The sequence below is a fragment of the Homalodisca vitripennis genome, chromosome 4, assembly GCF_021130785.1.
Source record: "Homalodisca vitripennis isolate AUS2020 chromosome 4, UT_GWSS_2.1, whole genome shotgun sequence".
Taxonomy (NCBI): Eukaryota; Metazoa; Arthropoda; class Insecta; order Hemiptera; family Cicadellidae; genus Homalodisca; species Homalodisca vitripennis.
In genome coordinates, this window is record NC_060210.1 from 25,107,004 (window position 1) to 25,122,225 (window position 15,222).

The window sequence follows — 15,222 nt, forward strand, 5'->3', positions numbered from 1 at the left end:
TACACAATCAAATGCCTTTGATAAATCACAGCACACTGCCACTGTAGACTGTGATCCAACCAAAGCACTGTAAACTTCCTCTGCAAGGTTGGTAAGTGCCGTGTCGGTTGAGTAATTTTTTCTAAAGCCATGTTCACATCCAGTAATCAGACTATTTTTTTCTAGGTATTTGTATAATTGATGGTTTACTACTTTCTCATATAGCTTGGAAAAACACTGGTAACAATGAAACCGGACGATAGTTTTTGACTTGAGTTTTCTCACCTTTTTTTGTAAATGGGTTTCACTACTGAATATTTAAGCTTGTCTGGAAAAACACCTGTTCCTAATGAATATGAATATGAATATGAATATGTTTTATTGTCGTTCAGGCTTACAAAAGCATTGACAAAGTTATTTATATTGAGCAGTATTGCCACGTCACTAACCTACTTAAATAAATAATATAAGGATATTTAAAGTTACAACAAATAAGTCAATAAATAAAAAACAGTTAAAATGTATTACTTAATAAAATCTTAACAACTTAATCTCTATGAAAACTAGAGATCAAAATAACAATAGAAACAATATAAGTTATACATACATAAACAAAACATAAATTTATTTATTAATAAAATTAGACAAACACTTATTATAAAACGTTAATAAAATAATTAAGTACAGTTGCACAGTATAAAAATAAATTCTTAGTTTAAAAATTGATCACAGACAGTAAAAAAAATTCATTTAAAGAATAAAAGGGATTGTTGAGTAACCACTTATAAAATTTGTGTTTAAATATCTTCAGTGAATTTTCATTTATAAGGTGAATAACCTTATTGTACACTTTAATAGACAATACAATATGACTAGATAAAGATTTTGCTTAGTCTGTGATACTCAATTACTGCCTTATTCTTGTTACGAGTATTGTGGTCATGAATTTCATTTGTAAATTTTAACAAGTCATGATTCTTCAAAATGAAAGTAATCAAATCAAATATATATAAGTTTATGATTGTTTGCACTTCAAATTTAGTGAACAAAGGTCTACAGTGAGCTTTTGTATCTGATTTTGTTATTACTCTTATTGACTTTTTTTTGAAGAATTAAAATTTCATCGATCCTAGAACAGTTGCCAAATTAAAATTAAACCATATCGAAAAACTGATTGAAAATAAGCATAATAAGCTGTTTTCAGATAGTGACTTGGTACACAACTTGTTAATTGTTTTAAAAGATATATAACTCTTGATAATTTTGAGGATATATAATCTATATGAGCCTGCCAACTTAACTTATTATCAATGTAGATTCCTAAAAATTTAGTCCTGGAAACCCTATCCTTGTCAATATTATTGCTGTCCATAGTTCTTAACGTAAATAACATCTTTTTTGAGTTTTTATTTTTCATTGAGCAAAAAATCCATTTGTTCTGAACCAAGAAGCAGCATCTGTTATAGTGGCTTGAGATAGTAAATTAAGTTCATTCACATTATTGGCAGTATTTAGGAATGTAGTATCATCAGCATATAAAAATGATTTTGTGTTTAATGAGTTTGGCAAATCATTAATGCTAATTAAAAATAAGAGTGGTCCCAACACAGATCCTTGAGGTACTCCCCATTCAACAAAAACATCCTTGGATGTTTCACCATTAACTGAAACTGACTGCAAACGGTTCATAAGATAAGATTCAAAAAAATTTAGAGGTGTACCAGAAATACCATAATATTTCAACTTCAATAAAAGGTCATCATGATTTACACAATCAAAAGCCTTACTCAAGTCACAAAAAGTAACCTGAGCAAAGGCTTTATTTTTCAAATGTCAAAAGAATTTCTCTTGCCAGCCTGTCTACAGCATCAATTGTCGATCTTCCCTTTCTAAATCCAAACTGAGAAAATTGTAGGTAGTTATTATTTTCAAAGAAGAAGCTAACCTGATCATATACTATCAGTTCAAACAGCTTGGCTAATATAGGGATTAATGATACTGGACGATAACTCTCGGGTTCATCCCGCTCCCCTTTTTTAAAAATCGGACATATTTTTGATTTTTTTTAATTTGTTTGGAAAGACACCTTCCATTAAACACTGGTTGAAACTAAACGACAGAGGTTCAGCAATAGTGTGTATTATATTTTTTAATAAATTATTAGAGATGTTGTATATATCTTTACTATCTGTATTGTTAAGCCTTTTTGTTGCATGTATAACATCATCCGCTGAAATTAATTTCCATTCAAAATGTCTATGATCAATATTAACCTTATTTACTAATTCATTAACACTTATGCTTGGTTTACTTATGCTTTGTTTAACTTCCTTAACACAATTGATAAAATAATCATTAAAAGTATCTGGTGGTAATTTAATTTTGTGATGTCTGGAGCTATTACTATTATTATTTATTATTTTCCATGCGGCCTTGCATTTATTATTACTTTTTTTCAATTGTATTTACATTGTACTTAAGCTTGGCTTCACTAATTGCATATTTATATTGCTTTTTCAACACTGTCAACTGTGCTACAGAGTTATGTGTTCTCAGTTTACCTAAAAAACAATAACTTTTCCTTCATTTTTGCAAGGTCAGTGGTATACCACTTGTTATTTACTTGTCTGGAAGAACTGGGTTCCAGCTCGTTTTAGGACTATAAAAAATTGTAAGAACCTCAAAATTACTTCTAATATCATTTCAAAAAATCTGGTTTGCATCTTTATATGTAAACTTGAGAGTAAAGACTATTCCAGTCAAATGAGACAAGGCTGTCTATTAAATCTAACACAGCAGATTTAGGTAATACAAACTTAAGATAATCTTTTTGCATACAAGTTAAATTATTAAAACTTAAATCTATACAATTAATACAAAGTAAACAAACCAACATGATCCGAGTATGGAAAATCAAAAAAGTTACAAAACTCTAACTGATGTCTAGCACAGTTAATAAATAAAAATATTATCCAGGCAATTCTTACCCCCGTGTTGCAGCTGAATTTAGGCAATAAAAATTGTTTTGTCTCAGTACATTAAGAAATTGTTTCACTGTTTTTGTACAGTTATTTATATTAAATTTATTGTTTACGTCTCCACCGGCTACCACTGTATAATTGGGATATTGAGTTAAAAGTGACAGCATTTTATCCAGGTTATCAAGAAAAATATCTGCATCTCCTGATGGGGAATGGTATAAACAAACCACTATCAATTTTAAATTGTCAATAATTACTGCAGAAGCTTCAAAATGTACCTCCACACCAATGTTTCCCAGATCAAGGGACCTTGCCTGAACATAATCTTTAACAAAAATTACTGTCCCTCCTCTTAATTTTCTCTTTCCTGCAGAACGCACTAACACAGCGATAACCTACTGGAAATGTTAAACTAATTTCTAATTGTTTTTAGCCAATGCTCCGATATACAAATAAAATCTAATTTTTTTAAGTTAACCAGGAAACTTTCTAAAAGTGTTATCTTACCATCCAGACCCTGAATATTTAAAAAATAAAAAAACCTGTTTGTGCAAACTGTACTTTTTTATGTTCAGTTACTAAACTATTTAGCCTACTGTTTCTCACTTGTCTAAAAAACCATTATGTCCAGAACTCAGTGTCTGTGCTGGTATTGAAGAATGTTCTAAAAATTAATGCTCTTCCTCTTCTTCAGGTGGCTTTGTATGTTCTTCAGATTCCCCTCCATGCAAAGATACGCTCGTCTCTTCAAATACTGACTGCTCTCCGTCCATTCTTGCTACAGCCTCACAGATCTTCTGCACAAGCCATTGTTTTCCTTTGTTGTTAAAGTGCATCCCTTGTCTTGTATGAAGTTGTCTATCCGCCTTGCTAGCCTCCACCAAAGTTACATTTTCGAGTCCATCACACAATATTTTTAACTCAATATTGACTCTTCGTGTTTCAGCATTAAACACAGGACCAGCTGGCCAAATCATATCTGTTAGGTAGGTCTATGAGAACAACCTTTGACTTTTTATAATTCTTCAACCTGTTGATTGATTAACCAAATTTGTTATTGGCTTCACAAGATATTCCTTACAGTCTTTAACAATTATTGAGGGAATTTCGTCCCAGCCAGTAGACCACTTGTTAGGCAACGTTGATATTAATTTATAAATTTCTTTCGCTTGAACAGGTTTAAAACGAAAAGACGTACTGTTAACTTTTTGTAATTTTCCCACTGCTTTTACCGGAGAGCTTTTTATATTCAATTGTTCTACAGTCTTTAAATAAGATTCATTAAAATGATTAACCATCTCACTATGTTCTCTAATTACTTTCCCATTAACCACTATTTCTCTTACTCCATCGTGATTTTTTGTGTTTTATACCAATTTCCTGTTTTATAACTTGCCAGGCTGCTTTACCCTTGCAGTTAGATTGTTCTATATATAAATCATTAGCTCTACGCTTAGCTTCTCTAACAACCTTTTTAAAAATTGTATTATATATTTTATAATGGGTTTTAATTTCTTCATCATTTGAAACTTGTGCTTGTTTGTGGAGTTTTCTCTTATTTCTACTTGAAATTTGTAACCCTTTTGTTATCCACTTTGCTCTAATCTTCCCTCTAATTTTTGACGGATTTAAGTGGAAAAGAATAATTAAACATGAATAGGAAATTCTCTTAAGAAACTATCAAAGTTTTCATTCACTTTTTTGGCATTGCTGAATTCCCATTCAGTATTTTTAACATTGATCATAAAGTCATGTCTAGCTTCTTTAGTGTATCTTCTCTGAATATCATATTTATCCCTACTTCTATTTTCAAATATGGGCAAAGATGTTATAATAGCATTGTGGTCAGAGAGGCCAACATTCGTAACTAAAAAAATTATCAATCTTAAACCTATTGTTTGTTATTATGTTATCTAGACATGTTCCACTTGCTGGTCGTGTTACCTCAACAATATTTATTTTAAAGCCATTATAATTAAGTATTTCATATAATGTTTGTGGTTCCTTTTTATTTAATACATTGATGTTGCAGTCTGTAGCTATTAAAATATTGACATTTTTTTTTTATTTCTGAATTTATTCAATAAACCACCAAGTTTTTCAAGAAAAATATTAAGGGTGCAGTTATCCGGAGTTCTGTATAAAGATATTATAATTATTGGGGTTTTTAAATCCAAAAGTTCTATTATGGAGCATTCAAAGTAATAGTTGTCATTGTACATTTTTAAATCATTTCGGACCTTAAAGTTTATTCCAGAGTTTTCTCTGACCAAGATTGCCGAACCTCCTCTAGTACAGTTTTCTCTAACATAAAAAATCAGCTAATTTGAAAAATTCAATATTATTCAATAAATTTACACTTTCTTTTGAAAGCCAGTGTTCATTCAAGCATATTATACAGATTTTTTTCTCCCAAATCTGCAAGCAATAAGTTAAGTTCATCCAGTTTGCTTTTAATTCCCTGAATATTTAAGTGTATTAAACAAACAACTAGAGTTACCAATTAAATTGCTATCACTAAAACTAAAACTAAAAATCTTTCCTGGCAGTGCAGGTGTCGTCCTCTATGGGCTGGTTCCTGGTGGGGGTGGTTGACCGTTTCCCTCCTGGGTCGTCAGGTCTCTCAATCTCAGACTGAGTTGTCTGCCTCCCGCTAATGCTATGGGTTGCTCCAGGTTGAACTCTTGTATCGCTGTAATGATCTGCTCAGCCAACCATTGTTTTCCTTTGGTGTTGAAATGCATGCCCTGCCGGGTATGCATCTCCCTCTCAGCTCTGCTCGCTTCAACAATTTTGAGATTTTTATGTGTTGACATGAGATCCTTTAAGGCACTGTTGGTCCTTCTTGTTTCTTCATTGACACATGACCAGTTTGCAAGATCATATCTATTAGGCAAATCTACCAGAACTACATTTTTCTCCTTGCATTGCTGTAGAGTGTCTGAATGCAGTTTAAGGCTTCTTGTGATTCATTTCGCGCTACATCGTTTGTCCCACATATCATTACTAAAATGTCTTTAGGTCCCTGAATCTCAGACTCAATATTTTCCATATTTAGTACTTGCTTGGAACGACCACCAGGGCGTTACAAAACCAATAGCGCTAGAAGAATGATGCAATTTGTTTAAATGCCAGGCTACATCCTTACCATGACTATCAGCGCACAAAAGTATTTTGTTTATTTTTTTATTACAAACCTGTTTTTGAATTTTGACTATTTGTGTCATTTTCTTCATTATTTGTTGCAAGAGGTTGAAATCTGTTAGCTGACACCAAGCTAAAGTCCATTTCAGTGGTGGAAGCTGTAAGTTTAATTTCCCTTTTATTTGCTTTAGGTTGAATAAAATCTCCCATCATTAATGGTAAACTTGCTCTTCGCTCTACATAATTTGTTTTTTTTACAATTTTTCTTGGTAATTTATTCTTTCAGTCTTATAAAATCTTCTTCTTTTTGTAAAACTATATTTTGGAGTATTGTCTTTTCTTCTCTCAGCTGGATAATCTTCTTTTGGGCTTCATCAAGATCTACACTCAATGATTTTATCATTAAATTCATATTTTTTAGTTCTTCCGGTTAGAGCCAGATTATAATCAACCTCATCGACATCCTCACATTCAATGTCAATAGCATTTAATGCTGCAATACATTTTGAGCAACTCCATCTGATATTCGAGTTTTATTTCTTTGAAATCATTTTCAGTTAAATCAGTGCATTCAAGATGATGCCATTGTAAGCAGGAGTTTCTAAAAAGTACTGCTTTACAAGATTTACTAATATTTTTTTAAACATTTTCCACATGGACATTTAATTTTTTGCCCATTCTAATTATCTTAATCAAATAATGTGTTCTTTATACTTTAATAAAATGTTCCAAATGTTATTTACTTTGAAATCTGTTTTGTTTGTCGGGATGTTCAATTATCTTTTCCATATGATTATCATTTTATGTGTCAATAATGAGATGAGCTATAAACTTGAATTTGGCATTGAACCTCGGTGAAACCTGTTACGCAACACATGATGTTGTGTACTCTGACCTCGTACTAGCATGGACGTGACGATAAGGTTTAGGATCACTTCATGCCCTGTGGATACTTCAGGCTTTCATCAACCAATGGTATGGAAATGATTTGGAGGTTCACTCTCTCTGTATAACCTTGGGTTGTCTCAGTGGATAATGACTATTGAATACTGATCACTATGCAAGCCGAGGTCAAGCACCTCGCTAGAGGTTAGGTCGCTAGATCTGTAGTTTTGGATATGTTCCAGGTTCAGCTCCACCATCCAGTCTGCTGTTACCCACTCAGACACCACGAACCACCATTCAGATGGCACCATCTACCCATCCTTCTTCTGTTCCAGTAAGTAAAGATACAATGTTATCACGCCTACTAAGGTAGCACTGTTCACCATGTTTTTATACTGAGTAGAGTCTCATTTGTTCAAGTTATGATTATTCAATCTTTAGAGACTGAGAACTAAAAATAAGAACTACTATAATTGAGGAGTAAAGTATTTGTTAGCTTCCTTCTTACATATTGCTTTGAACTTTTCGACACAGAGCAGGGTGTTCCTGATCCATTGGTTCTGATAGCAAATTCAGTATTGCAGGAATATTTATGAGTAAGTTAGAGTACACACAACAAACTGGCTGTTTATGCTAGAACATACAGTAAATAAAATCTGACAAAATAACTGAAAGTGTAAGATTGTATACATAAATATCTGATTATACTGAATATCAGTGATTTAAGAGTTTTATTTAATTACACCGAAGCAATGTAGTATTTCAGTTAAGACATTGTTGTGATTTAAATCTCACATCAAGCGCAGTATCGATTTTCTGTCTTAACATTGTGATATGCTTTCAGTTCTGTTAGGCTGTGATAATGGGAACCATGTTGCATTATATAAAACATATAAATTACAGCAATTTGTTTTTATTAACTGTTAAACTATTGTTATGAACTATAATTTTTGTCTGTAGATTGGTAGCACATGGAGTAACGTCAACAACTTGAACATCAATATTGATAACTTGAGTCTGGGAGGCAGAAGTAAAACTACAGGCCACGCCCCTTCCATGAACCAAATGGCTGGTACCCCTACTTCACCCCTCCGCACCCCTGCACCTGGTGAGAAAGTCAATGTGTCTGTAAAAATACAAGATAAATCCAATTTGAACTTCAAAGCTGTTCTTTTTTACAATTTGTATTGTAAAGAGTAATTTTTGCATAAGTATGCAAAAACTTAGTCTTGTTGGGATTTTATTTACCAATGTTTGTTTATTTCTTTGACTTCTTATCAGAATGTCTAATGTTTCTAGATTGTATTTGTTTTTGGTTATTTTCAGCTTATTACTATAAAAGAATTATGTACAAGACATTTTTAAAGTAAGTACAGTTTTAGAATTTAAAGAAACGAGCTCAATTGTAATAACACATTTCTATTAATATGAAAGGCTGTAGGTTAAACTATTTTGAAATATAATTTTCATCAATATTGAGATACTTGTCATATCATACAACCAGCTTTTGAAAACTTTCCTTAAAGAAATTGCCGCCTGACTGGACAGTCACAGCACCGCAGCACAGTCGTTTTGACATTATTAGTGTCATCTGTCATCAATATTAGTTGACCTCCCAGATGCTTCTTCAAGTTCAAGAAAAAATTAAAGTCACTGGGCACAACATCGGGGCTGTATGGTGGATGATCAAATTGTTGCCAGCCAAATGATCGGATCAATTCTTTAGTGAGATTTGCTAGGTCAGCACAAGCATTGTCATGAAGCAAAATGATACCCCACTCAGAATGCCATGCCTTTTGTTTTCTATTGCTCGGTACAAATTTCATAAAGACTCAGAATAAGATGTCACATTTATTGTTTCACCTTGAGGCAAAAAGTCTATAAGAAACAACTTTCTTGCCCAGGAAACCATACACATGGATATTTGAACTGAATTGTGTGATTAAACTTGACTTCTATGAATTATGTTGAATAAATTATTCCAGGGATTGTTGGTTAAATCCTTGAGTAGCATAAATCACCTAAGTCTCGTCACCAGTGACAATTTGGATTAAAAATTGGACAGCTGCCTTAAATGTTTATTTTATTTTCAGTCAGTATTTTTGGTACTTCTATCAATCACTAATCAATTCATAAATTGCACTTCTTCACTCTTGATAAAACTCACAAGATAACAATGAAATAGTAAAGCACCTGTCCTCATTAACATTTTCATCAACTTTAGCACCACATCAACGGTAATGACTTAATGTCTTCCATTTCATTCCTCACTATGAAAATTCGTACGACAATGTATGTGTGACAGGGTTCCCAGCGGTGAGGCCAGTGTACAGCCCCCAGACACCGACGGCTCAGACTGCACTCTTCCCGACATTCAAGTGAGGACACGCACTCCTGTCTCTGGGACAGACCTACATTCCACTGAGTACTAATGTGATGATATGTATGTGTGACAGGGTTCCCAGCGGTGAGGCCAGTGTACAGCCCCCAGACACCGACGGCTCAGACTGCACTCTTCCCGACATTCAAGTGAGGACACGCACTCCTGTCTTTGGGACAGGCCTACATTCCACTGAGTACTTAGCCAGGTTCCTTCATGACATAACGTGTCATAGCGCCGAAGTGTTCATTTTGATAAACTCTACCTAAGTGAGTGAGTTGTTTTTAGGTAAGTTTTAACTCGGTTGGTGCATTCACTTACTTCGGCCAGGATTAGGTTCTGTCTAATTCATTGTGATCTATGTGATAGATTTGAAAATGACTTTTAAAAGTTTAGGTAAAACATTTATCTGCATACAAAATATTCTAATTAGTTTAGTTCATTAAAAGTGTTATCCTTAAAAAATTAAAATTAAAAATTTAATCCCTGCAAAATTTAGCAATGTCCTACATTGAGACTGGATATTATAATTAACATGTAGTTGGTAATTGTTCCAATATACAGTGTTGCAACAGCCGTTTTGTATATTTTGTAGAATTGTTAATGGAATCCAAATAAATATACTGTAAGCTATACATTTACATCCTAAATCATTATTTTAATGGCCGTGCAGTTTTTAATTTTCAAATTACAGCTCATGTGAGGTTTAAGCAATAGCATTGAAATGTGGCATTGATATATGTCTTATTAGAACATTCCTAATTGTTTTCAATAATTTACAGAAATATTTCTACTTGTTTTTAATGGTGTGCTTTTTAAAACTTACTATCATAAAGGTAAAAATAAACTTACAATAAAAATTTGGACTCGACAAACTCCACATTTTTATTGTTGGAATAAATTTATACTCATGTAAATCGTCTTACGTGTGGTTGCAGAAGAATTGTATATTCATTTACAATTCATTTTTCATTTATTTATTTTTCATCTAAGTTTAACAAATAAGATACCAAATTATTTGTCATATTTCTCAAAGTTTTGTGTATTTTGATCAAATTCTTTTGTGGTATCAGTTATTTTCAAATTTGACATGAAATTCTTACAATAAGCTGCATTTTTTAAAGTCAAAAGTCACATCTTAACCCTTTTACTGCCGGCCATTTTTTTATTGTACCAGTCAAAATTGCCAAGGAGGAAAATCGCTGTTGTGCATTCATTTACAAAAAATGCTGTATCTTTTTTATTTTTCATTAGATTTGCATGAATTTTTATTTTATTTACTCGTATTTAAATGCTGTTTTTAAATAATAAAAAGACATTTTAATTTGAAACAAACACATTATTTAATTTTAAAAATGATGTAAATAAAAAATATATAAAAAAAATAAAAACTGTGTTTGGCATCTGATAATTTATTTTTAAAATTATACTAAAATTATGAGCATGATATCATTATAAACTAGAGCAATTGCTTAGAACATATACCAAATTTGAAGGTGCTACCTTGAAACATAGCTGCACTATGAGGATTTTCCCAAAACTGGTAGGCCTCCTCTAGGCCTACCAGTGGAAATTGAAGGTAAACTTATCTGTGCCACATCCCCCTCACTATCTAATAACTCCTCATTATCTGATGGTAAGATACAGTCAGGATCGTCATCAGTGTCATCCACATCACTTTGATTGTCATCAATAGCCCTAACACTAATATCAGATTCGTTCTCGGCATCTGAATCTGACAAATTCGGAAGGAAATCGTCACTCAGTTCGTCTTGCACTTAATTATCGTTCCCTCACTCACAGGAGAGTTAGATGTAACTCTTTTACTCATTTTATCCTTGATCAACAAAAGTAACACTTCAAAAAAACTTTCGATAACATTGTAAACAACAACAATGAACGAAGATTTCAGTAATATAACCCGATCAACTGGTTTTGACAGCTGTCTAGGTAGTTCGTCAATTCTAGTCAAAGACGACGAAAATAGAAATCCAAAGTTCTTCAAATGGCTTCTTTCATTATCCTTTGCTCCTAAACAACCAAAATACAGAATATTTTGGCATTTGAACATAACAGTAGCCAGTAACGATAAAAAAAAAACAGACGTCCGACATATCGGACGTCGGCAGTAAAAGGGTTAAGAAAATTTACCAAACTGCTATACAATAACTTCACCCATATGTGAATTGTGAATTAATAAAAATGTAAACAGACAAATGAAAAAAACTTTATGTTTGTATAGTATTCCCTGTTTATTTGGATAAAGAGGCAATTTATTTAAATATACAAGAGAGGAGCCATCCTGTATACAATACAACTTGTGCAAGTTGAGAAATCAGTCCTCTGCCAGTTGTAATGTAGCAGGAAGTTATGTCTCTAGAGAGTAGCAATTGTTAAGTTCTGATGATTGAGTTACATTTATAAAAAAATCAAAAGAAAATGACCTAATACAAAATATATTTTGTTATTAATTTGGTATGAAACCATAATTTTTTATAAAATTCTATTGCTTGACTCTAAAAAAATTAAGGGTTTGGATTTTACTCAAATGTTCTCTAAAATGTCCTAAAGTGCACATTTTCTGTTCTTAGCTTGGAAAAATATAAAATTGTGGAAGAAATAAAAATGTCTTTTATATCAAAACCTTTGTGACTTCATAAAGTATACAATTCAGAAAATATAAAAACATTATCAACTTCCTTTTGTCCAAACTTAGATGCTCTCATTTGATGGTTTTTGCAGATATTCTGACTCAGGGTTCTTTTATCATGAATTACAGTTCATACATATCTTTGTCTACTTTATGTGAATAGAAGAGGACTGAATTTATGACCAATCCTACAACTTTGTTATTTCAAACTCTAAGTTAGAATGGAAGGATACTCCTGAGAATGTGGAGGTTTCGTGTGATGATTACAGGCTAATGATTTATCTCCTCAATCATTCTAGTTTTGTTGAAAGAAAAATTTCCCATGAACTTCAACAATGAATATTGTAACTAATCTACAGACCCCACATCCGATGGCTCCAAAGTGAGTAAATCGTCTTGCACCCATTAATTAGATGTTGAGGTGCCTGGATCAGTTGTGGTCATAATATAAAATCTCTATCTCTGCATCTCATCCCACATCTATATACCAAGCCATAAAATTTGTGAACTTCTCATCATTAGGAACCTTCATCTGAACAGCAAAATATCACAAACAGTGGGAACACACTGGGCAAGACATTTCTATTGTGTACACAGTTTCTATTCACCGCTCTAGCAGGCAAATAGTGTGGTGTTCCTCACATGTCTAATTGGCTGGCCCACAGTTACTTCTGCTGAACAGCAAAATATCACAAACAGTGGGAACGCACTGGGCAAGACATTTCTATTGTGTACACAGTTTCTATTCACCGCTCTAGCAGGCAAATAGTGTGGTGTTCCTCACAGGTCTAATTGGCTGGCCCACAGTTACTTCTGCTGAACAGCAAAATATCACAAACAGTGGGAACGCACTGGGCAAGACATTTCTATTGTGTACACAGTTTCTATTCACCGCTCTAGCAGGCAAATAGTGTGGTGTTCCTCACATGTCTAATTGGCTGGCCCACAGTTACTTCTGCTATACAAGTTTTCTCTCTGGAGGTTGTGAATATTCTGAACCAGTATTAGGGCTGATATGGCTTACAACAGCCGTGTTTATCCAGGTTGTTTGCTGCTCATGTATTTGTTGCACTTGATCATGGAATAAAAAGACTCATAAATTTAATCTATACCATTAGGTTTACAATTTCACAGACTAATATCGAATTTGATAAAAATGCCTGTATGGAACTTATTCAAGATGAACACAAACTAGCTTATAGTCCGGATACACAAAATGTTAGATTAAAAGTTTATACAGTTCACAAGTTGTATTAACATCAAAACAAAATTTAATATACACTAGGCTGTAATGAATATATATTTCTAATATAACATGTAAAAGATTTATTTTTTTCATAAGCATTGTTATGGGAAAATTTAAATGTCTCATTTATAAAATGTTAGTGACTGATTATGTTACTTTAACTAATTATTAGTTAATTTTATTATTTATATTCATTGTAATCTTTATACAAGGGGAACTGTTGTTAAGTTTGGTTGTTTATAATCAATGGTGACATAATAATTATTTATGTATTTTATCATCGCTTTCCCAGCTCATGTTATCCACGTTTATTAATTTTTATTCTTGCATATCAATTGTTATAGTTCTAGCAAGGGTTTTAATAGGTTAATTTGTAAGTTAGTGGTGCATTGTGAAATAGGTACATCATTGGAATGTATGTATCATGTAATCTTGACCATGAATGTATGGACAGAGTAGAGATGTTTTAATTATACATTATAGCTAATTAGACATGAATTCTCTATATTTTTTGTATATAAATAAATATATTTGGATAAATTAATTTGGTGCTGGTACATTGGATATTTTTGAAATTAGAGCATGAATTGATAATAGAACAAAAATGTGTTTGTAATTATTCTATGAACATGTTTTAGTTTAATACGAAACTAACTGCAATCTCCGGATTAGTTGTCTATGTGTTGTGTTATTATTGTTGTTAATTGTATTACAAGTATATTAAGTTAAACCTTTATGTTTAGTTGCACCAAATTAATTGACTGTAGAAAAAAATTTACTATATATATAGTAAATTTTTTATATATATAAAAAATTTTTTATATATATATAAAGTAGAAATCTGTTTCGCTATTCTTTTAGGTTCAGTTTTTGGAATGATATTCTAGAACAATATTTCTCAATACATTGATTTGAGGTATTTGCAAGGACTTGTTATTATTATACATTTATTTAAAATCAATTGCAAGTTTGTTCACACAGTTTTAAATTGGCTACTTATTGTATTAGACAATTCTGAAGGAAATATTGTAACATTTTATATTTAACAATGTAAAAAAATCTGTCTGTCAGTCTAAAACATCTTCAACAATTATATTTTGTAGCCCCTTGTTTTATTTGTTTTCAAATCACTATAAAATATAAAGAATATTTTCTATAATAAAGAATTGATATAATATATTTTTCAATAATTTAATTATGTTAGCAATATTTCCAAATGGTGAGTATCAGAAAGCCTAGATGATCTCTAGATCCATTGTGGTGAGAGCTTAATCTGTATCCTATATTCACAAATATTATTTTCAAACTTGCATTTTGTAGACGTGGGTCATGATTTTAAGTTGAAATTTTTACCTTTTATACCTAACCAATACAATATTTTAAACATGTTAGCTTTCTTTAAAAAATTAGTTAAAATATCATCTTTGGAATGCATATATGAGATTTAAGGATCCATTCATCCCACTTCACTGTAAACTTTAATTATGTACATTGATACTATCACACATTAAATCTCCCTCCAACAAAATATATTTCATACTATACAAAAAATGGTTTCAACACTACACTCAACAATCTAACCAACTTCAGGATGATGTGGTCGAATTATATACCTACTGGTGAACATACGCATATACACATGCAGTTTAATAAGATTTCTATTTTCTTATAAACCTTCAACAAATGGAAAGGTTACAAAAGAAATATGACAGACATTGTGACAAATAGACTGGATCTCTACCACAGTGTATTATATCTCCCTCTGAGCGTCACCAAGACATGCTCAAAGTATATACTGAGTGATCAGGTTACATGTTTTGTTTCAATTATGATAATGCTGAAGATGATTCTTATTTTACACCACATTTTGTGTTTTTATGTTTTATTTTCTAAAAAAAATGAATTGACCTTTTGTGCCTTATGTTGCCCTTATCCTTTGAAAGAATCTTACAAAACA

The 15,222-nt window shown here is 32.0% G+C and overlaps 1 protein-coding gene across 1 annotated transcript in view; it reads left to right on the forward strand.

Moving 5' to 3' along the window:
• The window catches only part of LOC124359058 (telomere length regulation protein TEL2 homolog), a 48,600-nt gene extending 38,495 nt beyond the window's left edge, over positions 1-10,105 (forward strand). Inside the window, exons 7-9 of the mRNA XM_046811464.1 lie at positions 7,232-7,323; positions 7,950-8,097; positions 9,295-10,105. Coding sequence (XP_046667420.1) covers positions 7,232-7,323; positions 7,950-8,097; positions 9,295-9,371 — 317 coding nt within the window. The 3' untranslated portion in view covers positions 9,372-10,105. The remainder of the gene's footprint in view (positions 1-7,231; positions 7,324-7,949; positions 8,098-9,294) is intronic.
• The last annotated feature ends 5,117 nt before the right edge of the window (positions 10,106-15,222 follow it).